The 24068-nt window shown below is 37.2% G+C and overlaps 2 protein-coding genes across 2 annotated transcripts; one reads left to right on the top strand and one right to left on the bottom strand.

Moving 5' to 3' along the window:
* The first annotated feature begins 1871 nt into the window (after positions 1 to 1871).
* STRADB (STE20-related kinase adaptor beta) lies at positions 1872 to 7695 on the top strand. Its single transcript, XM_010007336.1, has 11 exons — positions 1872 to 1883; positions 2222 to 2302; positions 2640 to 2739; positions 3255 to 3376; positions 3831 to 3939; positions 4464 to 4587; positions 5131 to 5302; positions 5708 to 5812; positions 6037 to 6266; positions 6828 to 6870; positions 7329 to 7695. Exons 1-11 carry the CDS (start codon positions 1872 to 1874, stop codon positions 7479 to 7481), a joined length of 1251 nt encoding a protein of 416 aa, XP_010005638.1. The 3' UTR covers positions 7482 to 7695.
* Positions 7696 to 12365: 4670 nt separating this feature from the next.
* Positions 12366 to 23430, bottom strand: TMEM237 (transmembrane protein 237). The gene is made up of 13 exons (XM_010007335.1): positions 23413 to 23430; positions 22630 to 22661; positions 21735 to 21745; positions 21149 to 21205; positions 19228 to 19341; positions 18734 to 18851; positions 17990 to 18150; positions 17191 to 17314; positions 16212 to 16403; positions 15226 to 15299; positions 14665 to 14758; positions 14310 to 14431; positions 12366 to 12430 (listed from the first exon to the last, which is right to left on the bottom strand). Exons 1-13 carry the CDS (start codon positions 23428 to 23430, stop codon positions 12366 to 12368), a joined length of 1182 nt encoding a protein of 393 aa, XP_010005637.1.
* Positions 23431 to 24068: the final 638 nt, after the last annotated feature.

Below are 24068 nucleotides of genomic sequence, written 5' to 3'. Positions count from 1 at the left end.
CGTCCCGGCCGCCGGGGGGGCGGAGGGAAGCGGCGACGCCGTTAAACCGCCGCCTGCCGCGGAGGGGACGGAGGCGCCGAGGGAAGGTACGAGGGTAACGGGGCAAGCGGGGAGCTCGCCTGGGAGCCCGCGGGGCGTTGTTTTCTCACCCTCCGTTACTTTTGTCACGGGCGGATCCTGTAACTGATCGCACCTCGCCTGAGGTTCGCGGCGCTCGAGAGGTGCCTCCCTCGCTGCAGCCCCGCGTCGGCACAACCGGAGTAACCTGGGTTTGCGGGGCCTGGTTGCGGGTCCCGGAGCCGCCGCGCTCCCCCGGCTCGCAGGCACGTTTTCCCGTGGTTCTTTCTCCCCCGCATCGCTCGCTGCAGCCGAAGCTTTGGGCAGGCTGGGTGTCAGTGGAGCTGTGCACCGCCGTTCCTGTCCGCAGCACCGAGAAAGCCTGTGATGCAGGAAGAAGAATGTGAAAGGAGGAAAAAAAATATGTAGGGACAGAATCCAAACCCGTTTTTAACACGGAAGGAGCGTTAAACTGCATTTAAAACAAAACAAAACAACCCTTAAATTTGTAATAGCATTTGAACGAATGTGGATTGTGGATATTTCAGTTGGCTGGCTGTGCCCCTTTGAACAAATTCTACAATTATTTTACTTTAGTGCACTGTAGTTTTTAAAACGTGGTTCTTCAGCTTAGCTTTTGTGGTTTCATATTCCATGCAAGAGAATAATCTTGTATGAGGTGTGTTCTTTCTAGGTAGAGGATGCTGTAGTCAGTACAGTGCTGCAGGCCAGTATCTTGAAGCACCTCCATCTGTTTTTCCTGCTCTGCCACAGACTTGCGCAGTCAAGTTGGGAAAGTCAAGCCCTGATCCTCTAAGGATGTCTCCTTTTGTCTCTGTTTGTCATCTTTTATAAGGAATCACAGTATTTCTTTACCTAAAGCAGATTTTCAGGCTAAAAATACTAAGGATTTGGAGAGGTTTGGATATTTAGCAGTGGATAGGGTGGCGGGAGCTTATTAGCTTTCCAAGAGCCTTGCCTTGATTAAACACCATATATAATTTAAATGCAGTATATAATCAAGCTTAGCTCCTTGATAAACAAATCATCAGTTTCTGATACAGTACTTCACCTTTGTAAAGTTAACTTTTAAGCAATAATTACACTTCAGAAGCTTTAATATGCTTATTAGCCATAGTGACCTCTCCTAGGCCTTCAAAGCATCAGACATAAAGCAAGTCTGGTGGAAGACATTTCGAGTGGCTACTCATCTGTGAGGGAGGTGGAATGCTGATTCTGTAGCCTAAGTAAAGTGAAAATGATGTTGTTTTTTTTAACTCCTCTTTTTTTTTGTACTCCAATCCCTTTCAGTAGTATTTCCTCTCTTGCTTGTGAAACGTAAAGTGCAACTACTTCTTTTTGTGTGAGCTAGTTTAGCTGCACACAGCTGAGCAAGATCTGACTAGCACAGCTGTGCTCCTTTCAAACAAGAGACAACTATTTATTTTCCTACAGGTTGCCAGAGATTCAAAAATCTTTTCCTTTTTACTTTCTTCACTTATGCAGTTAATTTGCAATTAAATTGTTTGTTCAAAAGTGGTAATAAGATCTCTAAACTCATTAATCAAAAAGGAAAACTTGAGTTGGAATGTAGTTTGAAATAAATATGCTGCTTAAAGGCTCAACAGAAGCAGGACTTCCCAGAGCTGTAGTTTTTAGTGATTTTTCTGTATGTTAACTGAGAGGAATGCCTCACAGTTATGATTAAAGACGCCTAAATTTATCACAGATTTATGTAAAACCTTACATTGCTACTTTAATTCTTCTAGAATAAATGGATGTACGTGACTTTTCCTCTGATCTAAAGTGGTTCCATGTCTTGTTTGGTAAGTTTGCATTTGAAATCTTTGCCAGTTGTACCTTGTTACCCAGTCATACCTTAATGTGAGAAAGTTCTGATGAAATGCCTTACTTGAGAGGATTTCCACAATGGCAAGATATTTAAACTTGCTGTATCAATTTTCAGTGAAGGAGGCTGTTCAGTATCTCTTCTCTCTAGGTCTGTTATGTATGTATTCTGTGCTGTTTCTTAACCTCTTGCTTGACTGACTTGTATCTGAAAACTTTCTGAATTTATGCTTAGGGGCTTCTTTTGATGTTTTCCTGCTGCCACGTTTAATCATTGCAGCAACTCCACTAACATCCACTTGTTTGTGTTCTCAAGGACTGTTCCTGTATTCTGCGTACGCCAGTTGAAGCACTCAGACCAGAAGAGCTATCTCAGAGCAGCATCAGTGAATGCCTGGTAAGAAAAAAGAAACAGTAACTGGCACTAGGGGGTACTTCTCAAAATGTTAACAGCAGAAATAACCACTATACTTTGGGGCTTCCACTTTTGAAGATGACTATAGCTGACCAAGTGTTACTCTTAATCTTGTACCAGTTTAAAAACAAAACAAACACACACAAATGGGTAGCTCATAAAACTTACTCTCAGTGTGAAGGTAAAAGCACCAGCTTGAATGTTCTGACTTGAGAACTTGATATGAACATTTTGATTAATGATCTTTTGGCATTAATTTTAAACATCTAAATGTTTTTAAATTACAGTAATTTTGAGAATTGTTTTTCCTCACTGTTAGGCTGATTCTGATCTAGCCTGGATCTCCCCATCTACAGGAAGGAATGATACGGTATTTTGCTCTCCTAATGTCTCTCACTATGAACTCCAGCTGGAAATAGGTAACATAAGTGTACATTAAAATATTTATTGTTCCTACACATGCATACTCTCAATGTGTTATTGCTAACTGCAGTAAATACTAAGTTTGGAAAATGTTTAATCAGCTCCCCAGAACTACTCTTGTGTCTCCTTACTTGGGAAAAGTGCAAAACATTTCTCACGTTTCACTTGTGGACAATGAACACACTACCTGAGTTGATTTTTCTAATGATGGTTGCCCTGAATCCTGCTGTGTGTGCATATATGTGAATATGCATGCTAAAAGTGTTGTTCATTTAGATATATAATTAATGCTGACAAGTGTTGAAAGACTTGAAGTTGTTCTAACAATACGGGAGTCATGCTTAACTACTTAACTGGATATACTTTGTTGCAACTACTTCAGTTCTTAAATAAAATATTACGCTGCTATCCATAGCAATTTTAGAACTGTAAAATTATTTCTAAATATGAAGGAAAATATGTGGTGGATTATTATAATTTCCAACGTTAAGGTAGCCACTTCTTGTTTCAGGAAGGAGGTTCAACAACTTAACTTCAGTCTACCTTGCACGGCACACGCCTACAGGCATGCGAGTTGCTGTAAGGATCACAGACCTAGAAAATTGCTCTGAAGAGCATTTGAAAGCCTTACAGGTAAAGCAACAACATTTCTGCACAAGTCTTATGAAGACAGTGATGAATACAAGGTTACTAAAGAAAGGTAGCCTTTGTGTTTGTACTGGGTCATTTCAGTCGAGTTTTTCCTCCAAAGGAGTAAATATAAACACAAGACATGTGCCTTTCTGAAGAAAAACAGTTAAGTGTTTTAGTTAAGTGTTTCTGTTAGTGCACAGCTTTTTCTTTGAAACATGTTCTGTACTCTGTTTTAACACCAAAATTTCAGGCTATGAGCAAACTAGATTTACTTCAGACAAATGCAATTATAGACAAGTTATTTACATTTTTATTGCAGGCTGTGCACATCATCTGCAACTCTTACCAATGCACTTATGAAAAACGGTTATTTCTACTGATTACTGATACAGTAATGCTCTTAGTAAGACTGTTGTCTTGTGGTTATCACATCTCCTTTCATTTAATTTCACAGAATGAGGTGGTTTTATCCCACTTTTTCCAGCATCCCAATGTAATGACATTTTGGACAGTGTTTACAGCTGGTAGTTGGCTTTGGGTCATCTCCCCTTTCATGGCCTATGGTAAGAACTGTTAACTGCAATTTTGAAATAATGAAAAAGGGCTGAAACAATTTGGACCACATGATCCATAAGTGTTTGTTGTGGTTTTTTTTAACATCCCCTGTCTTGTAAAGAAACCTGACTTTCCCAAACCATTTGTTTACAGAAGTCTTTTGTACATAAGCTTCCTCCCCAGTAAAGACTGGTATTTGAACTGCAATAATATTGCACTTAGTCCTAACACCCACCAAGTGAGGAATGGTAACTGGGAGATGTATTTGTCTTTATACAGCTTTGCCAACAGAAAACCTGTCTAGATTGAAAACAGGTTTGGCATAGCCTTTCAGTTAACATAAGCATGACTTGAGTGTGATCTTAGCCCGATGGATGCATCAGTTGCATCCATGTAACTGTTCCTGAGGTACCATAGTCAACAGAAGGATGAGAATGCTGCTCCTGATGAATATATACAATGAAGCAAGCACAGCAAAATAATTTAACAAAACCTGTTAGGCTTAGCTAGGTTTTGTTTTTTTTACTTCCAGGTTCAGCTAGACATCTGCTGAAGACTTACTTTCCTGAAGGCATGAGTGAAGCTTTGATACGGAACATTCTGTTTGGTGCAATCAGAGGATTAAATTACATGCACCAGAATGGCTACATTCACAGGTAGGAAAATGTCAATAGGTAAGAATCAGATTATAGCATCCAGTTTAGTAAGAATTTAGTTTCACTTCAAAACTAATTTTCAGCTCTTTCCTTTTCTATATACCTTTTTATGTCAGATAGTGCAGAAGTGATTTTTTTCCAAAACTAGAGCAGAAGCAAGTTTGTAGGAGCTTAACAAGAATGGTATTCATACGTTGTTTGTTTTTTTTAAAGCCTGTTGTTACAGGGATTGTACATCTGCCTGGCTTTGTTTCTTTGAAGCAGAAGAGAATCAGAATTGTAGAAAGGGCCTCCTTACTTTACACCCTTTCCAAGGAAGCTGGGACCTTTTCAATTTCTGGCAGTTTTTCCTTGCTGATAACCTCTCCTCTTGAGTCTGTATTAAAAAGACTCATAATGAGAGGAGAACTTCTGTGAAAATAATCTGTTAAATAGAACTGCAGGCTAACATCTTAGTAAAAGTTAATGAAATATGAAAGCCTTTCTACTCTAGCAGTGCTTTGAGTAATTCTTATAACTAAACTCTACCACTTTATGTTACAGGAGTATTAAAGCTAGCCACATTCTGATTTCAGGGGATGGGCTGGTTTCTCTCTCAGGCTTAAACAGCCTCTACAGTTTAGTTAACAACGGACAAAAGTCAAAGGTGGTATATGATTTCCCACAGTTTAGTACATCTGTCCTTCCTTGGCTGAGTCCTGAACTACTGAGACAGGTTAGTATATATTACGCTTCAGTTTGCCTATTCAAAGTTACTGTAAGTACTCAGCTTCTGAATCTGCCTGTAGAAGTGCAATGGAAACTGATGAACTGCAACTTCTAAAAAGACAGATATAGTGAAATTTTAATTCTACTAAAGAGGTCAAGTTTTCAAGCTTTTGGTAAGGTGTTGCTGTACTAAGTCTTTTAACCTGACCTTCCTGGAAACTACCTCAGATCCTAAAACTTCTCTTCAGTACAACCATCAGATGTCTGAACAAAGCCAGAAGTTTCACAATTTAATTGCCTCAATGCCATGTAGATTACAGAGTATTAGAATCTTTTCTTGAAACAGACACTTGTATTTTTGTTGTCACTACTTAATGGCATCAGTGATCCAGTAGTTTTCTGTCTCTCACAGGATTTGTCTGGGTATAACATGAAGTCTGACATTTACAGTGTGGGAATTACAGCATGTGAATTAGCAAATGGACATGTTCCATTTCAAGATATGCCTCCCACTCAGGTATCATGCCCAACTCTTTCTACTTCAAAACACTGAGCTTTTTTTTTTTTTTTTTTTAATTCAAGAGCAACCAGTGCTATTGCTGTTGGTGGCTGACTTTTGTTATCTCAAATATACATGCTTCTTTCTGGAACAAATAATCGTTCTATTCCTGGAGTTTCACAACTTAGCCTGAACAGATCTGGATAGCTGTTGAACTGAATACTGCTCTTCCTCTCTATTAGATGCTGCTGCAAAAGCTGAAAGGTCCTGCATATTGTCCTTGGGATATAAATAGCTTTCCCTGTGGGGAATCCAGGATGAAGAATTCCCGATCAGGTGTTGATTCTGGAATTGGTGAAAGCATGACACACACAATGACCAGTGAAAGACTACAAATTCCATGTTCCAAAACATTCTCACCTGCATTCCACAACTTGGTAGAACTCTGCTTGCAACAGGACCCTGAGAAAAGGTAACCTGGTTAAAATTAATTTTCTGTCACTTCAATCTAAGACACCAAGTATACCCCACAATTTAGGATACAGTAATGGTTAAATAATGTTAAAGTCAGAGTTTCACATCAGAAGTACTGTGCAAAACACAAAACTTAGCTTTGGTTTTGTAATTTAAGAATTATCTTGTCTCATAAAGGAACAATGCTTTTTAAATCATGAGACCCATGAATTTATTGTAATATGAATATATTTTGTAACAAGTAAAACTATTTTTTAAATGTGCACTTTGAAACAAACAAATCTGAGTTATGTTTTCAGTGCTGTGCCTCTTCTGAATGAGGTATTGTTAAACAGAAAAGTGAAAAGCCTTTAAAAATGTTTCTTTAGTAGTGCCTTCACTACAAATTGAGGCACATAACGTGGAATTTCTTTGCTGCTTTTCTTATGCTTCACATTTTTCCTGTGGATAAAAACCATCAAACCCATACAGCTTTAATTGATTTGTCAGTCTGGTCCATTTTCCAAGAACACTATTTTACTTTCCAATACATAATTATATTGTTCATTTTACCATCCAGGCCATCAGCAAGCAGTTTGCTTTCACATACGTTCTTCAAACAGGTGAGTTTACTATATTTTGTGAAATGACAAAGCTATAACCTAAGTAAGCCACACAATATTGGAGATTGATCACAAAATAATTATCAGCTAGAGCAAAAAAACATTCTTCAACAGCATATCTGCTTCAGACTTTTTTAACAAAATGGTATTGATAGAGTATAGGAAGCGTAAGATGAACGTTTCCCCTTTGTTAAAGTTGGTTTAACTTAAATAAAGTCAGTCTAACTAATAAGAATAATGATTAATATTATTAATTTAAAGCAGAAATGCATAGCTAATGTAATTAGCCTTGAAAGACTAACTTAATTTAGAGTGAGGAAAGCTAAACCCCTTATTCTGTTACTTTAAATATTGTAACATGCAAGAACATGGCTGATTTCACATGCTTTTAATGAAGTCAGACACAAGGTTATGTAGAGTATTATGAGCAGCCCTGTTTTAACTTTTCTCCTTTCTAGATAAAAGAACAAACACAGAATTCACTACTGTCTCTATTACCACCTCCTACTCAAAATAACAGATCAGAGTTTTTGGCACTGCCCTCAACAGCAGTTGGGACTGAATTTGGACATGTTACTGCAAATCAAGATGATACAGACTGGGAATTCTAAAGAAATACTAAACAATCATACCTCTCGTGTTTCAAAGAAGAAAAATGTGATTTGACTTTGCTGCTTTAGTTATATGGTTACGATACAATTACGCAAGGTATACTTGAAATGCCATTGAAGTGGCCATATTTCATTAACTATGCCCTTGATTGGCATAATGAAGTGCAGTGTGCCTTACTTTCTGACTGTAAGGAAATCTAGAGAATAGCTGAATGCTCATCTTCCTCTTTCAAAGTATTTCTTAAAGTTCCTGCTGTAATCCTACCCTAGACTATATTTTCAGCTCATGCTGCTGCAGTCTATGTGCCTTTCTGAATTGAGGCTTAGGTTTTGTCTGTGACCTTAATTAAACAATCTGTTTTTCATGATCACCCAAATTATTTTAGTAAGGAGAAATCCTCCATTTGCAAGTCTGAACTTGAAATGGCACAAATAAGTTGCTTCTGCAGCTCTTTTCATGCAGCCCAAAAGGTATTTTTCTAACTTGATGCACTGTCATACTTGCCAAAGGTTAGCTATGCATAATTTTTTTCACGCAGTTTTAATACTGTGTTTCCCAAAGAAGTTAAACTACCTTAAAATATGACTCATACTCTTGCATTTCTCTACATTCTTAGTACAAATTTGTGCTTTTGTATCTTCATTTATTATGTCATTTGAGAACCTTGTACTATGCAAAGCCTCAAGTTATAACAGGTTCAGGTTTATTAGGAAGAATCATACTAAATAATCTAAAGTTACTGTACATACTTTCACGTATACTGTATTCCTGTTCACCACCAGAACTTACCAGCACCTAATACTGTTTTCATAAAGGAAAGGCAACATGTATTAAGCTTCACTGGCACTGCTGCTGGCAAACAAACCTCTTCTGCAAGCCACAGTTAAATTCCTATAGATTCAGCCATAACATCCTAATAAACCCCTTATGATTCTAGTGAATTTATCTATCCAAAGTCAGATGAAAAACTGCCTTTCTTTTCCCTGCAATTCAGTAAGTTCTGATCTCTCGTACTTTACCAGGCAACTCAAGCTGAACAACAGCTTTTTTCAAAAGCTTCATATTCTCATTGTCTTACAGCAAAAGTCATGCACCAAAGCCACTAGTACTTCACTGATATGAGTCCTGACTGTAGTAAAAATGTATAAATAGATATCAAATGGACATAATTTAAATTTTCATCATAAACATTCCACATTAAGTCTTCCATAGTTGTGCTGGTCTGCAGCCAGGCTTGCAAGTAGTACTGTTTTGCCAGCGGCTTCACTACAAAGCCTTGAAGACCAAATGACCAAAACACAAGACTGAGACAGACATGAAATCTTAAACAACCACATTATTAATAAAACAGTTGATTCTACTCATGCTGTGAAGAGAGCTGTATATTTCAAAACCTAATACATGGAATTTAGGATTAAAATAACCTTTCAATAAGCTTACCCTGTCTGTCTCCATTTATTTAATTCTTGTACTTCTCATTGTAGTCCAGTCATACTACCTGCTGCTTCTTTCTGCAGGGAAGAAGTTTCAGGTTTGTGTTAATCATTATGTAAGAAGATGGTTGTCTAAACTGGAAAACTCCTCTGATCATGAAAATAATAATGTACTCTTAGAAAAAATATTATTTTCATGTGAACCCCATGTTTTAATTCTTAGCCACCACAAATTTAGACTTTTTGAATCAAATCCATTATATAGCATCTACAGCTCAATTTTGGCTATCAGTACATGTAAAAAGCCAGTCAAAATTGTACATATTTTAATTACAGACCTGTGAATAAACATTACGACTTTTTTTAAAAAAAAATTAACAACCACTGCAGAAAATTTCAGACAGCTTACCTGCTAGTATTTAGAAGCTTGTCTTGAAACAAGTGTACTTCACACAGTCTGTAAAAATGAACTTGAATGCAAAGTTTGTATGAATTGATTTTAAAAAAATGTGTTTCAGTGGTGTTACTGTGCTGCTGTCTCTTTCTGGGGAAAAAAATCAAACTACTTCTAAATATTCACCCAACTTCTGTACTGACACAGCTTTTTAGTAAACTATTTTTGTTTTGTAAGTTAGAAAGTTAAAAAGACTTTCCTTTTACTGCTGTTCAACAACTACAATATTTTCAAACAAAATAAACTAAGCGGCATTGTGACTTCTACTAATTCCTAAAATAATCAGAAATACTTGCAACTAGTCCCTGGATTATGTTTGCTGAAAGGTTTGCTGCAGTTTGGCTCATTAACTGTGATCTTTTCTATTAAAAAATAATGCAATATAAGAAATACCAGTGAACATTAAAAAATTTATAATCATCATATCGTTACAGAGTTTTCAACTACTTGTCACTGAAAACAAATTATTGGAAACACCTACTGAAAATCTGAAGTTTTCACATACAGAGTTTTCAAAATCTGAGATTCATGATCTGTTAAGATTCAAGTTACAGAGACTTTCTATTCCAAGCTGACACAGTTCTGAACACAATAATTTATTTATCTTTTAGATCACTCTTTTACTCACACCAGTGATATGTCTTATCAGCATATGAAATAAGCCTGAGCTTGTGAGGTATATTCAAAGGGACTTACACAACTGCTACACATTTTCAAAAATCTCATAACCACTGAAGCAGTTTTAACTTGGTTACTTCTGCAATACTTTTGAAAACAACACGTTTATTTTCTTTGCTGCCCCCTTTGTGATACCATCTAACACTACATAAAATAACAAAATGCCTGTAACAACAGAAAATTTACGTTAGTTAATGTTATCTTGAAGATGTTCTCCATACTGCTAAGTTTCTTACTTGCTTGGTCTGATCCCATAGCAGTTTGTCAGTGACTGAATGGATGAACATAGGAAAAAGCATGATTCACTCATAATCAACTTGATCTGCTATATGAATTACTCAGAGTCTCAATATGAGAAATACCCATTGAAGAGATTAAGTTTCTTTCACTTGATGCTATTAAGAAACAAAAGTCAATATAAAAAAAATTAACAAGTTTTACCTTACCTCTCTCTTTTCCCCATCCCCTCCTTCTCCTCAAGTGCTATGAAAGCAGTTGGTAAAATCATAGGAAAGCATTTGGAAACCATTGTTCTCAAGGTCTCTGACACTAGGCAGATTCCTAAGTAGGTGAGTTACGTATCCTGTCTTTAATGCTAAAGTAGCTTTGCTAAAGTATATTAGGTTGTCTAATAAACCTCTGAAACAACTGAGCTAGCTGTAATGACATGTCCTAATGATGGTCATCCTTGTTGTGTACAAATGAGGAAAAAGACTGAAATTCAGAGAGATGACACAACACATCCAGCCAGAGAGGCCTTAAAAGACTATGGGTAAGAACCATATCATAAAACAAAGCTATTTGATATAATAAACCAGTAAAGACTTAAGGATTTTAAAAAGTAAGCACTGAAAAAAATAGGTGGTCTAATAGCAAGCTAGCAGAGTAAGATTTGTTATTTAACATAATGAAAACTTCAGAAACATGAGACAGGATGAAGGAAAGAATTTAAATGTATCTTACATATCTACACTGCACCCTCAGCATGGGTGTTACTTTCTGCCTTGTTAACAGGACATCCAGCATACAGGTTTAAACAGGTTCCTGTGGAAATCTCCCATCATTCCCAAAAGGAAACAAGTAATTCTACTCCATTAATTCATTACAGAAATGTATGTTACTTGGAAAAAAAATTTCATGAAGTTCCAAAAAAATGCTGAATCCCCAGAAGCCCTAGTTATTCACATTCCCATCCTTGTTTTAAAGCATCTCATATAACAGCATAAAACTTAGCATCTTTTTAACATCTCCCTTTAAGTCTTTTAACCGTTTAGTCTTAACTTCACTACTATAAAGTACAGTAAATCTACTGGGACCTTTGATGACTGCACACCGTTTACAACCACACTTAGACACAGACATAAAACTGCAAGGTCAATACATATTAAATGACACACAGAAATAGGTTTGAGGTGTTAGGGGATAATTTCTTGAAAAACCGATTTCAAACTGTCTCTTGTCTGTGCCTACTAAGGAGATTATTTCATGGTGCAGTACCTCTGTGTTTATGCATATATGCTATGCTTTTGTTTTCCACTTCAATATAAATAATGTTGGCTGTCATCATCTTAACCCACCAGCAGCCCCTATTGCTACTGCATCACTACATAGAAGGTGGGTTGCTGCACAGGTTTCATCTTGCTTTAGATTCTTTAGATCTTGTAATTTTCAGAAGTTTCCCATTCCATCCTAACACAAAACCAAAAAAATACCCTTTTGGGGCAAATCAATCTCAAAATGGGTAAAAGTAGGATCATTCCAAGGTTCTTTAGAAAAAGCAGCAAAGCAGATTGCCCTTCAATGCTGGGGAGGGCTCATAAAACAATAACAGCTGCTATAGTTTAACCCTGGATACGGGCTAAACATAGACAAAATCCAGTACCTTATTCTAGCAAATACTTTTTATGATAACTAAACCCAGATTATTTTATGGCTGTTAACTTTGTGGATTTCATGTTTCCTAACTGTTTCATTATAATCTTCTTTAGACTACTTCATAAGATTTGTTTTAATCTCTAGGGAATATTTGGCCAAACCAGGTAAGCCAATTGCTATCAGCATCAGTGCTCTAAAAAGTACTGAATATCTGACCCTCTGCATCCATCTAGTTTCTTTGGCTACACAGGTGCAACATTTACAAAATCACCTTGAATTTATGCACTAGAGACAGCTTTTATAGTTTTGCTTTTTATTTTACAAAGTAGGTTTTCAATCACAAATTGCAGCATACATAAAAAGATCAAAATCAAATATATACAATATAAAAATACATTTTTTTAATTTGTGGAAGTTCTAATACATGGTGGTAAAACACAAGACTATGGCTGGACTCTGGGTATATCTCCCTGGGGAAATTCCTCAATTTCAGTATGAAACATCAGTTCTAGAAGAGAAAGGAAAAAAAAAAAGTTTTCTATTAAAAGTTTCACCTGAGTATGATTGCATTATTTCTTGCAAGGTGCTCTGGGGTTCCCCCAAGCCTCCTGCATTTCTTCCTAATCATAGTATCAATAACCAATATCAGCAATAGTAAGGGCTGCCACTGTCTTTACAAAACTATTGTTGCCCTCCCAAAATTAACAGAATTAGCTATTATTTTAGCAGCTGATCATATGCAGTATCATCCTGCGCACTGAAAGATTGAGGGACTGTTAAAAGTTTTGAGAGGCAGACTCAAGAAGGAAGATTTCTGTTTAGTTGTTCATTTATGGATGTATCTGCTCTATGTATCACAGCATGAGTTAGCAACACTAGAACCTGGGATAGAAAGAATCATGAAAGATTCTGCTTGCAGCAAGCTGTCACCCAGGCAGCTCAGGCATGGAAGGCAGCCCCAAGGTCAGCAGTCAAGAGTTCCTGGTGGAGAAATTCAGCCAGGCACCCTAAGCAGCTGATATGGTAGGTAGTCTGTATGAATATCTGTGCTGCTGAGTGTAGGGTCTTATCATAACTGAATTCCCTTACATACCTACACTGCACCCTCAGCATGGGTATTACTTTCTGCCTTGTTAACAGGACATCCAGCATACAGACCAGGCTGTGTTTGCCAACAACTTGTCAACATGGTAAAGATACACAATATGTACATGGAACGGTGTGGTTTATCCACTCAAGTTTGAGATTCACATCTTTTTGCTACTCATCCTTGGAGGACTTAACTTTTTATACTATTTGGGGTAAGTTCTAATGGAGTTTCTCTCTTGAAATTTCTGAAGCAGATTTTTTAATCTTAGTAGGCACATGTAAATATCAAAAAAGCCTATCAAAACTCAAGTTCTTCAAGGAAGCCAGTGGCAGTCTTTATTATTTAAAAGATGTGTTTTAAATACAATTTTAAAAACTATTATAAATTTTACTGTCAAAAATTGTCAATATTGCCATCTAGGCTTGCGTTTTTTACCCCATTGAGTTATTAGAAATAGAGTAACTGGGGCCAGCTGAAATACAGAAGTCTGTACATTAAAATTCTGAAGTAATCTGAAGAAGCATGTTGAATCTTCTTCTCCGAAACACAAACCCAGTGCTTCAACTCATTACACTCTTTGGATACTTGCTGACTTTTAAGTTGAAACCTATGGTTTTTATGTACTGCATAGCTTCAAGTCACAGGCTGCTTGAACTTGATAGGAAAGCTGACTTACAGCACACTTTCTGGATACCAGTTGGAAGAACAAAAGGAAGAAGGCCTAGTCCATAGCAAACTTCTTCCAAGAAAAGTGGACAACTTGCTTGCCCCCTCCTCTAGCCTGGACCAACACAAGCAGTCCTCATTTGAAGTCCAGCTCTACAAGCACCAATCTGACTTTTCAAAGCCCAGGACTTCCCAAAACCTGCAACATTCTATTGAAAATAATATTGAACTAAAAACTCACTCAGCATTTGCAAAATGAACGTTAATAATATTACGCAATTTTCTAGAACACAAGAGTAATAAATACATTTCAAATATTCAAAATACTGTTAAAAGCAAAAATTATTTTTCCCTTTAACACAGAAGAGACAGAAACTCTCTCATGTCTCAAAATTCATGTTGCTTCAGCCAGGACAAACAAGGCTTTTCCTTCCTTTTTAAATTATTTTTTTCTTTGTAAAACCAAACACAGATACTAGCATCCTAAGAAGCACTTGCTTTGGAAAGCTGCTAGGAGATCCTTGTTTTTCCTCAGCTATAAAGTCTCTCAGGACTAGTCTCAAACATCAAACACTGAGCACAGCAGATAAAAACCTCAACAAACAACATTTTGCCTATTCATCTTTCCTACCTTCACTGTGGTCTAGCTCTGGTCGATATGACAAGAAGATCCAACTTGACCCAACTAGAATAGACACCACCAGATTCACCACAACCCATGGCTGAACAATTTCTTCCTCCATGCCTGCCATCCTGGGAAAAGCATAACAACACATCTGTCAGGGGTTCACAGGTACATACAGGTTACAATACTAATTTCAACAGGGTATCATAAAACCAAACTTGCTAAACTAGATATAAAAACAGAACTGGATCCTTCATTAATATTTTCTTAGCTGTATTGTTTTAACCTTTTCAATCCACCAGTCTGACTCAGGTTCCTAAGTGAGCTATAATTCACATAAGTTATTTCTTAAGTTTCCTACCAGATGCTGCCATTTTCCGAAGGTGGTGTGTACAGGTTAATTCTGTCACATGTCATCTGCTGGCTCAAGGTTAAGATAAGAGCAGCAAAATACACTGGAAGAAATTAAATTAGTAGTGTCAGATATAAATCCCCCAAATGCTGTCTCATCATGACATGGTAATTATCACAAGGTTTTCTTTCCTTTCACTCAACTGCCTCCAATGATAGTCTCCTTTAATTCATTCTCTCTTCTTCAACATTTCCCTGAGCCATCAAAATGTGGTTTTCTGCACATTTTCACCCCATCAGCTACATCAGATTTGGCATCCTGTGATTCTGGTTCTCTACTCAGAAGCCTGGGAAAGAACTATCTCAAACCAGTCCCACTAATGCTACTATTGCAAATACTTTTAAAAAGTATGTGGCAGTGTTCATAGCTTTTGAATGACATTTTCAACTACTAAGAAAGTCACTTTCCTAAGCAGGAAATAACCAGGGAGATTTCACTGAAAATAGTATGTAGGACTTTTACATGTACTGTCTTTTCTGGACAACTTCCTATCTGCTTCAGAATACTTACAGAAAGAGGCTACTGCTGCTGGATCTAGGGTAAGAAAGCCCCTCAGTGCAACTGATGCTTTTGCCAAATCAATCCTGAGAACAAAACCAAGAGTCATTAACACAGCCCAGCAGATAATAATATTGTTCCTCTAACAGTATTCTATTCTTCTTTTACTTTTTGCAAGAGACCTTTTTCTCCCTGTTACAGTGCCTTAGTACACAACTATATCCCACATGCCTGGCAGTTGTCCTCATTATGCCAAAACCAAGCAGGATTGAAACTACAAGGGATGTTCCATGAAATTTATAACTTTCAAACTACAGTCCTTTCTGGAACAGGTACAATGTGGAGACATTTTTCCCCTCTCTAATCCTTACTGTTCATTTCAGTGTCCACACCACCAACTGAGTTATGTTACTATAACTGCTCACATGGCTTACACTAGTAAAGGAACAATTAAGAATAACACAGACTTCCTGTCTGCCACCGCTCCATGAAAAAACCTCCCAATTTCTTCCAAAGCACCACCTCCTCTCCTGGTTTATCATACTGCCATGGAAAGTATTTGTAACTAAAAGAAACATCTCTAATATCTATGAAAGAGCTGTAACACAGAAACCCTAGCTCAGACAGAAAAACAGTGACACAGCTATGCTGCAAGGGGAATGGATTCACATGAAAAGTAACCCAATGCATCCAGGGGTGTTCTCCACCTCTCTTCCCTCCCAAAAAAGCCAACAATGGTCAGCTCTTCCATCTCGTTCACCTCATGATCACACCAACAGCACAAGCACACTGAAGCAAGATTCCAGGCAATGGTCAGAAACGAGTAACAAAGGTCCAAACGCACATGGACACCCTTTAGCTGTAGAGCCACCCATGCACAAAATCATTAAGTGTATCATATTACATCATCAACAGCAGATCAAAAATTGCCATAGCATGGGGAAAGGAGCATATTGCACACAAATTGCACAGAGCTTTCAAATACAAATATATTTTACCTGTCAAAGGCTGAGACTGTACTGATAGACAGCAACAAATACAACAAACTTTGAGCTGGGTATGCTAGTGTTCTATACTGCTCAAGCAGGTTAGAAACTGCTGAAAGATTATTTCCTGCCAGAATGTAGATAACAATGATGTTCCACACAGCATACCCAGCAAGGAAGCCTTGGGTAAAAAGTCCAATCACCCTGAATGGAGAAAAGAACATTGGACAAGCTTAACATCTTGAATTAGCAAAGAACTACAGACAGAAAAGGCCTATGAATCAATCTGTTCAATGCTGCTGCCATTACAGGATCCCAGCCTTCCACATATTGTTTCCAAATACTTTTTCTGATCTAGTTTTATAAATTCTAAGCATCAGGACTTCTGCTTTCTCCCTTGACAGACTGCATCAGAACCTGAACACTTAAATAAAAATGAGATGTTTTGTCTGATCCTATCACCAAGTCATTACTGCTATAGGAATCAAATATTTTTTTGCTATTGTGTGCAACTTATGCCCCGGCCAATTTCACTCCTCCCTCTTTTTCACTCAGGGATTTTTATTTAAGAACTATCTGAACTCAGGCATTTTTATTCTGGTCATGCAGCTAATGGGAAATCTCATTTTGTAACACATTTTTATTCTCTAGGTCTCTCATTTTGTTATGAGAGCAATCTCTTGCTATACACATATAGTCTAGATCTTTTCAATATTACTTCCTTAGTTATTCTCTAAGTCCCACTTCACATGTGATGTCTAGACTAGAAATGGATATTCTTAACAATAAATACCAAAAGCTAGAGTACTGAGAATCTCTACTGTAGCATCCCAAACCACCCTTAGAAGGGTGGTTTCCAGAAGAAATAAAAGATACATCATACTGACAGAGATGGTTGCTAACTTTTGAAGAGAAGAAAAAAAAAACAAAAAACACAACAACAAACGAACCCTGATTTTTGCTTATTTACAGAAAAATACTTATTTTTTACCTGAAACTTCGGTGCACTGAGAGGGCAACGTCTCTGGTAGTCCATGAAGCCTTCACATCCATAAGTACATTGATACTTTCAGTGGTTTTAATCAATTCTGCACGGTCAGCTGCTTGAAAACGCCCTGAAAGGATGAGAAAATTAGAGTTTCATTACCTTTCATCATAATTTCTATATTAATACCTATTAGTGTTAAAAAGCTGTAACAATCAGAAGCTCCATTAGAAAATGTCTTCTCCCCACTTCCTTCTAGCTTACATTCCTGCCAGGATGCCTCTGTCTGTGTTATGCATCCTGGTGGGTCAGGCTATGGATTTTAAAACATACAAAGCATGTTGGGTAACTACTCAAGTGTTCTGTGTTAAAAAAAAACAAACCAACTCCAAAACAATTTAAAAAAGAACAACCTCAAAAAACCAACAGCACCCAAACAAAAACTTGCACTTGAAATACTTTCTGCAATAGAGTAGATGACACTTTCTTCTCATGGTTCTGTGACAAGTATTAGAGTTAATAAGCTCAGCTGGGTACTATCAAACAGCCTTTTTCACCCATAGCATGGAATAAAATTTAAAAAAAAAAATAAAAAAATTATCAAACATGCCAGCACAGCATCACAACATTCACTGTTGAAAAATTATCCTGTATATTTATTTCCAAATAATTTTTGTTCTGGAAAACGTGGGCTTTGTGGATTTTTTCTCTTCCCAATACTGCAGTATTTTTACTTTAAATACAGTAATGCTTCCCTTAATTGCAATAATTTCCTTAAATTACTTAAATCACAGTATATACTTACGATTTTTTTCAACAAACACTTTGCTAACAGGCTGGCTAATTCCAGTGGGAGCAGAAAACACAGGCTGCTGATCTGGGCTCTTTCTGTTCTCATCTTCAATTATGTCTTCCTCATCCACTTCCAGCTCATCGGGACACTGCATTTCAGCTGGCCGAGGTTTCCTATCAGCACAGAACATAAAAGGAGGGAGAAAAAGACGGACGTATAAAACCTGAAGGCTCTTATGAACATTTAATATGCCTAAATTGATTTATAAGAACCAACCAGGTTACTGACCTGTATAATATAACCACCATTTATAATTTTAAGGACTAAATTTCTCATAGCGTTAGTTAACTAAAACCATAAAGCTAATCCTTTATTTTTGGGGGTTTTTTTCCCTCTATTTAAGTTTCTACCTGTGTCAAAACGATAAGGTGGGATGAAATACATAGTGAAAGGTTAACAACTAAAAAAACCAACTAATGAAATTCAAGGACAAGAAAATGGGATGCTTTTGGTAGAAAGGCAACTAAAAAGGATTTAAAGGTATAGTTCTCATAGAAAAGGCAAATCAAAAGGATGAGAAAGCAGTTATACGTCTCAAAGAAAAATATAAGAAGAATTAAGGAAAGTATATACATTCTAATCTTTTCATCTATGCGACTGAAATATTAGGCTGATATATAAAAACATTCAGAACTGTAATGCATCCAGGTATGCATAAAGCAAACAAGTGAAGACAGTTACATCTTTTTGTCTCACTTTGTTCTTTTTCTCTGCTTGCGGGTCACTGTTTCTTCAGCTTCAGGGACATCATCCACACCATTTCCATTCTGAAACAGCGATGCAACATTTTGCTCGGTAAAAGAGGTCTCAGAATCTGAAGATTTAAAATAAACCACAAAGAAATTTCACAGCTTTCATAAAAATAGAAATAGAAATTTTCACTTAAATACACACTTATTATATAAACACAGTGGCAAAACAGGGATGATGATCTCTGCTTTAAATGACATAAAGGATCTATTTTATCATTTCCAACACTGTATTGCCATTATTAGTATGCGGGTTGGTACCTTACCAAATATGAGATCAGAAACTGAAACTCTAAGCTACAATTCCCTCAGAGATTTTCAGCTGTTTTAAGTACAAAAGCACTCTAAATGTTTTAAGCCAAAACACAAGTTGCCCAGTGGTATTTCAGCATCACTAAGTTTTATTCAGTGCTCTTTCTAATCTACAATTATTTCACATACCAGCAGGTACCTTCTTCTTCTTGCGTTTCCTTTGAGGAGGGACATCATGAGGCTCAGGAGTCAGGGGCTCACTGCTTTCAGACTGCCGGCGAACTGCTGCTTGGACGATGCCATCTGAAAACCAGGTGAAAAGATCCAGCAACCTTAATTCAGAGCATCTACAAAACAGACAAGACAAATTGCCTTCTGCTACATTGCACAGAATGTCTGTTTTGCCCAGCTTACAGCTGAGATGAGAATGTATTAGCTATAGGAGTTGGGAAAAAAAACCAAATGTGTGAAGCATGAATACACAAAGGTGACAGCTGAAAGCTCTCCTTTCACCCTTGACAAGGGTTTTATGCCCAGGAGGAAATTTAAGTATCCAAGATGTGGCACAATTCCCATTTGGGCATACAACAGAGGACTGACTGAAAGATACCTACCACCGGGAAGAACTATACCTCTGTATTTTTCCTTTCTACGTGCAAAGATTATAAGGCAAGGGACAAGAAAAAATTAACAGTTTGTTACAAGCTGATTTCTCCCTCACTGGAGACATTCAAAACCCACCTGGATGAGTTCCTATGTGATGTACTCTAGGTGACCCTGCTCTGGCAGGGAGGTTGGACTAGATGATCTCTCGAGGTCCCTTCCAGCCCCTAAGATTCTATGATTCTATGATTCACACAGGTATGTGCCAAGGTAAATTAGTGTCCTATCAAAGGGAAATTCCAAAGCTAAATATACACTACAAGAATAATGGAAAAGCAGAAAAAAATAACACTGAAGGATGTTTACTTCAGTCTGAGAGATGAATTGCTATACCTTGGAGGAACTAAATTTCCATGACAGACTATCATGAATTAATCAAATATTCTAGCAGGAGTAGCATCAATCTGCACAATCAGAAGTAGAAAGACAAAGTTACTTCTCCATTTTACATTACATCTGCCTTTTTATAGCTCTTTCCAGTACAACAGTTTTTATGACAACAACTGAACCTGTATTTGTTTTCACTTCAAGTACAGGTTTTACCACATTTTATAAAGCTCTGCTGTGCTAAAATGCAAATTTTACCACCCAAGTAATGGCCAAAGTGAATTTTGCACCATCATTCAGCTCACTAAAAACAACAGTAAACAAAATATGATTCTTGGAAAACCCTGCTAGCAACAGCTCTACTTGTTGCATTCAAAGGTCTTTCAGTGAGGCCTCAATTGTACACTCTTTTAAGGAAATCAAGGAGGTTTACTCATTAATTCATCATATGGATGATGAGTCAACTAGTTCACAGGAATCCACTAGATTTTATCAACACATTCTGCTTTATCAAAATAAATCAGACTTGTAATCTTGCTTAAAATTATATGTTTGTTCTGCAGATCCACTTCTTGTAAAAACACAAAGCCCTGTTGCTGATCATTTTCTAGGCTCTTAACTCTTCAATGATAATAGAATTATTAGCTTGTGACTTTATTTGTCCAAGGACTGAAAAAGAGCCAAGCTGTTAAATCAATTTTATCTTAGTTAATTTGGAAACTCAAGCACATAACACCCTCAACATAGCAAGCAGCTTGCAGCTGGAAATGACTAATGAAGTATAAAAAACTTTTTAAAAGGAAAAAAATAGCAGGAACAAAGGAACTTTTCCACTTCAGTATCAAGATATGCTGTATTAGCAGTTCTGAGAACAGATCTAAGGAGAAAGAGCAGGGGATGGAACAAGTAACTAGTCAGCACTACAGTCTTGTTTTAAAACAATGCCACTTTAGCAAAAAAGATTGCAGTTATTCAATATAGTATCAAATGTAATCAATTAGCTGAGAACACTACTTGAAAATAGAGTACAAGATTGAAAACTGTGTTGTGTCAGGAGCTTGGCTACAGTGCAGATCTCACCCAGGATTACAAACAGTTGTCAGTCTTGACAGGACCTTACCTAATGGGGTCTTTCCTTTGGGTTTCTTTTTTTTGGGACGATTGAGTGGAATTTCATCTGCACAACAGAAAATAGAAGTATAGGTGCACAGCATGGAGAAACCTCAATTTCCTTTTCTAACAACCATTCTACTACTAGTTTAAAAAGGGACTTCTTTTTACAAGTGAAGACAGCTTTCACCTTTTACAGGTAAGATGACAATTCAGCAATTCACACAAGCAGAAGTAGTAAGAACAAGGCAGGAAAATGGGTAAGAAATTTGTGTCAAGCACAACAGAAGCTAAATATGCACATGCATATGTGTTAAGTGAAAAACCAAAATACTCTGAATAATGCTCTGAAGAATATTAGAGCACAGTGACAACTTTTCAGTTGCTTTTATTCAGCATGGAAAAAGCAAATGGTAAAGAGAACAAAGAAAAATAAATAACAGTTCTGCCAATGGCAGCACAGGTATCCATTATCAGCCTACATTTAGGAAAAGCCTAAGGGTCTATCTTTAAAGAGAAGATGAAGTGACACCAAACACATATAAACACTGGAACTACCAAATTTTATAATTCTCTTTAATGCCAAAATAGCTCACCTTGGTCTCCACTTCACATTTCAGAAGAAAAGGTGTTTAAGAGCCGTGTAAAAGGAACAAAGATAAGAAGAAAGTTAATTCTGAATAAATCACAATTCACAACAGTGAATTTGTCATCGATTTCCTTATCCCGACTCCTGATTATCTTTATGAGCAGTTGCACACCACATGGCTAAGGGCAGGAAGCAAGACTCAACACTTTGTTCGTGACTATGCACAGTTCCTTGACTGCCTAGCTGTGGATCAGATTAAAAGCTTTAATCACCTGGATAATTAAAACTTGTCTTACTGCCTGATACGTAACAAGCCAATAAAAGTTATGAAACATCTGAGCACATACACTACTAAAAAGACACAATCTTTATATGCTGTAAATCATTAGTATCACATTTACTTCTGGGTACTTTGAAGGAATTCTGAAGTACGTCATAAGAACGAAATAATTGCACACTGAAAAAAAAGCCCAATTTTTTCCCTATACTATGTCAAACTAGTATCGCAATTCAAGAACATCTAGTCTAATTTCAGAAATTTCCTGTTCTGAAGGATTTGTGATTAAAAGACCACAAAACAAAACACAGAGGGAAGAAAGAATATATTGAAAAGGACATTGATAAAACTAAAGTAGCTATTTGAAACTTTTAAAGGGCTTATTTCTTAAGAGTATTAAAACTGAGATAATATAGCAACATTTCTTGGCCTCTGTAAAACTTTAAAATGCTTTATATTCCTTTTAAGGGATTACGGGACAACAAATCAGCAGAGAAAGCAATTCCTTTTAAAGCCATTAAGACTACCCAGATGTTTCTTTAACTTATTTCTCTTAATTTCATTACTTCAAAAAACACTGCAATATAGAACCATGATCAGTTCCACAGAATGAACATGATTTTACCTTGGCACTGGAGGGAGGGCACGAGGTGGGCACTGGAAGACAAGCAAGACAAAATTCAGGTTCTGACAGTATGAAACCACCGCTCAGAAAACAGCTATTTCCAGATACGGTCAGAACACACCAAATATTTTTTGCTTTGTACACCTCTTAAATAGCTAGAGATTCCTAATGGAAATGTTATATAAAATAATGTAAGAGACTCAGGAATAGTATGCTTGTACTAGAGTTCTGATAGGACTGCATTAGGGACATGGGGACATGTACCTAACAGCTTTGTGCAAGGCAAAGATCCCATTTCAACTTCACTTGAATAATTCTCACTTTTAATGTACTGTAGTGCTTCCATTGCAAAGCACGTAAGTTATCCTACTTGAATGTCAAAATACCACAATAACTTATGCATTCAATATTCTTGGACAGTGCACAGTGCAAGCCAAGTATTTTCTATTAATGCAGCTGTTCAGAACAGTAAAAGCAATAAAAGGAAACAAGCTTCTTAATGGAAAATACTTTAAAATATTACAATAATTTTCATATAATTTTGAAAATATTTACCAGCAGGTCTAACACAACCAAAATCTAAAAATAAGTATTATTATTCCTATTAACAATCTGAAATGGAGATACTGCATTTTATCTCCTTTAGAAGAAGGCAGTTTACTTTCAGATTTTGTATTATATAATTATATTGAAAGGGTATACACTGGTAAGTCACACATTCCAAAAATTCAGTTAATATCTGAAATTAAAAAGCCCCTGAAACTCAAGGATCCATAAACTTACCACTTGTTTCTTTCCCATATCATTTGAAGCTGTTCCCTGAAAGTGAACTGGTCTGTACTCCCTGACGCTGCTCACGCTGAACCTCAGCTAATTCTGAACTAAAATAAGCTTCTAACAGCCAGGATTAGCTGGACATGAACCTTCCTGCCCCTGGGTTACAGCCCAGTACTACTTCCCTTTGAAACAATGGCACTTCACTCCCTGGCAGCAGACATTACCTGCACTGGAAAGACCATAAATCCATCTGCTGGTCCCGGTCCTGGTGAGCAAGATCTGCTTAGGTTTGTTTACACAACATAAATGAGACACCTTGTGCAAGGAAGGGTTTGCAGGCCTCAAATCTTTCCCTTGGATTTTGGCCACGCTGAAGACTGACAAGTGTCCTTTACATCGGCAGAGAATGGCAAACTCTGAGCAGCATCCAACAAACGGGCCTCTGGGACACACAGAACCGCTCACCCCGAAGGGATGAGGGTTCTCTCAACAATACCCAAAAGCATTCACTCACCAAGGTGAGGACACTCGATCCTGGCACGTCTCCTTGGGTGGTATCCCAAGATACCAACAACTCCCAAACACAACGCGCCGCTCCAAGGAGAAGCACAGCACCCGATCAAACGCAGGGCGCCCCTTTATCGATGCCCTGGGCTGAACCG

Source organism: Chaetura pelagica, unplaced genomic scaffold (genome assembly GCF_000747805.2).
Source record: "Chaetura pelagica isolate M959 unplaced genomic scaffold, ChaPel_1.0 scaffold21, whole genome shotgun sequence".
NCBI classification, from domain to species: domain Eukaryota; kingdom Metazoa; phylum Chordata; class Aves; order Apodiformes; family Apodidae; genus Chaetura; species Chaetura pelagica.
The sequence above is the reverse complement of the archived record's forward strand: the minus strand, read 5'-3'. Positions and strand labels throughout refer to the sequence as shown.

Bases quoted from the DNA above. Each gene is read 5' to 3' on its own strand.
- STRADB (XM_010007336.1), top strand. The intron at 4,588-5,130 runs GTAGGAAAATGT...TTTATGTTACAG, and splicing joins CAGAATGGCTACATTCACAG to GAGTATTAAAGCTAGCCACA. The intron at 5,303-5,707 runs GTTAGTATATAT...TGTCTCTCACAG, and splicing joins GTCCTGAACTACTGAGACAG to GATTTGTCTGGGTATAACAT.
- TMEM237 (XM_010007335.1), bottom strand. The intron at 18,151-18,733 runs GTGAGACAAAAA...CTGTGCTGATAG, and splicing joins AAGCAGAGAAAAAGAACAAA to GAAACCTCGGCCAGCTGAAA. The intron at 14,759-15,225 runs GTAAGTATTCTG...AATTTCTTCCAG, and splicing joins AGCAGCAGTAGCCTCTTTCT to TGTATTTTGCTGCTCTTATC.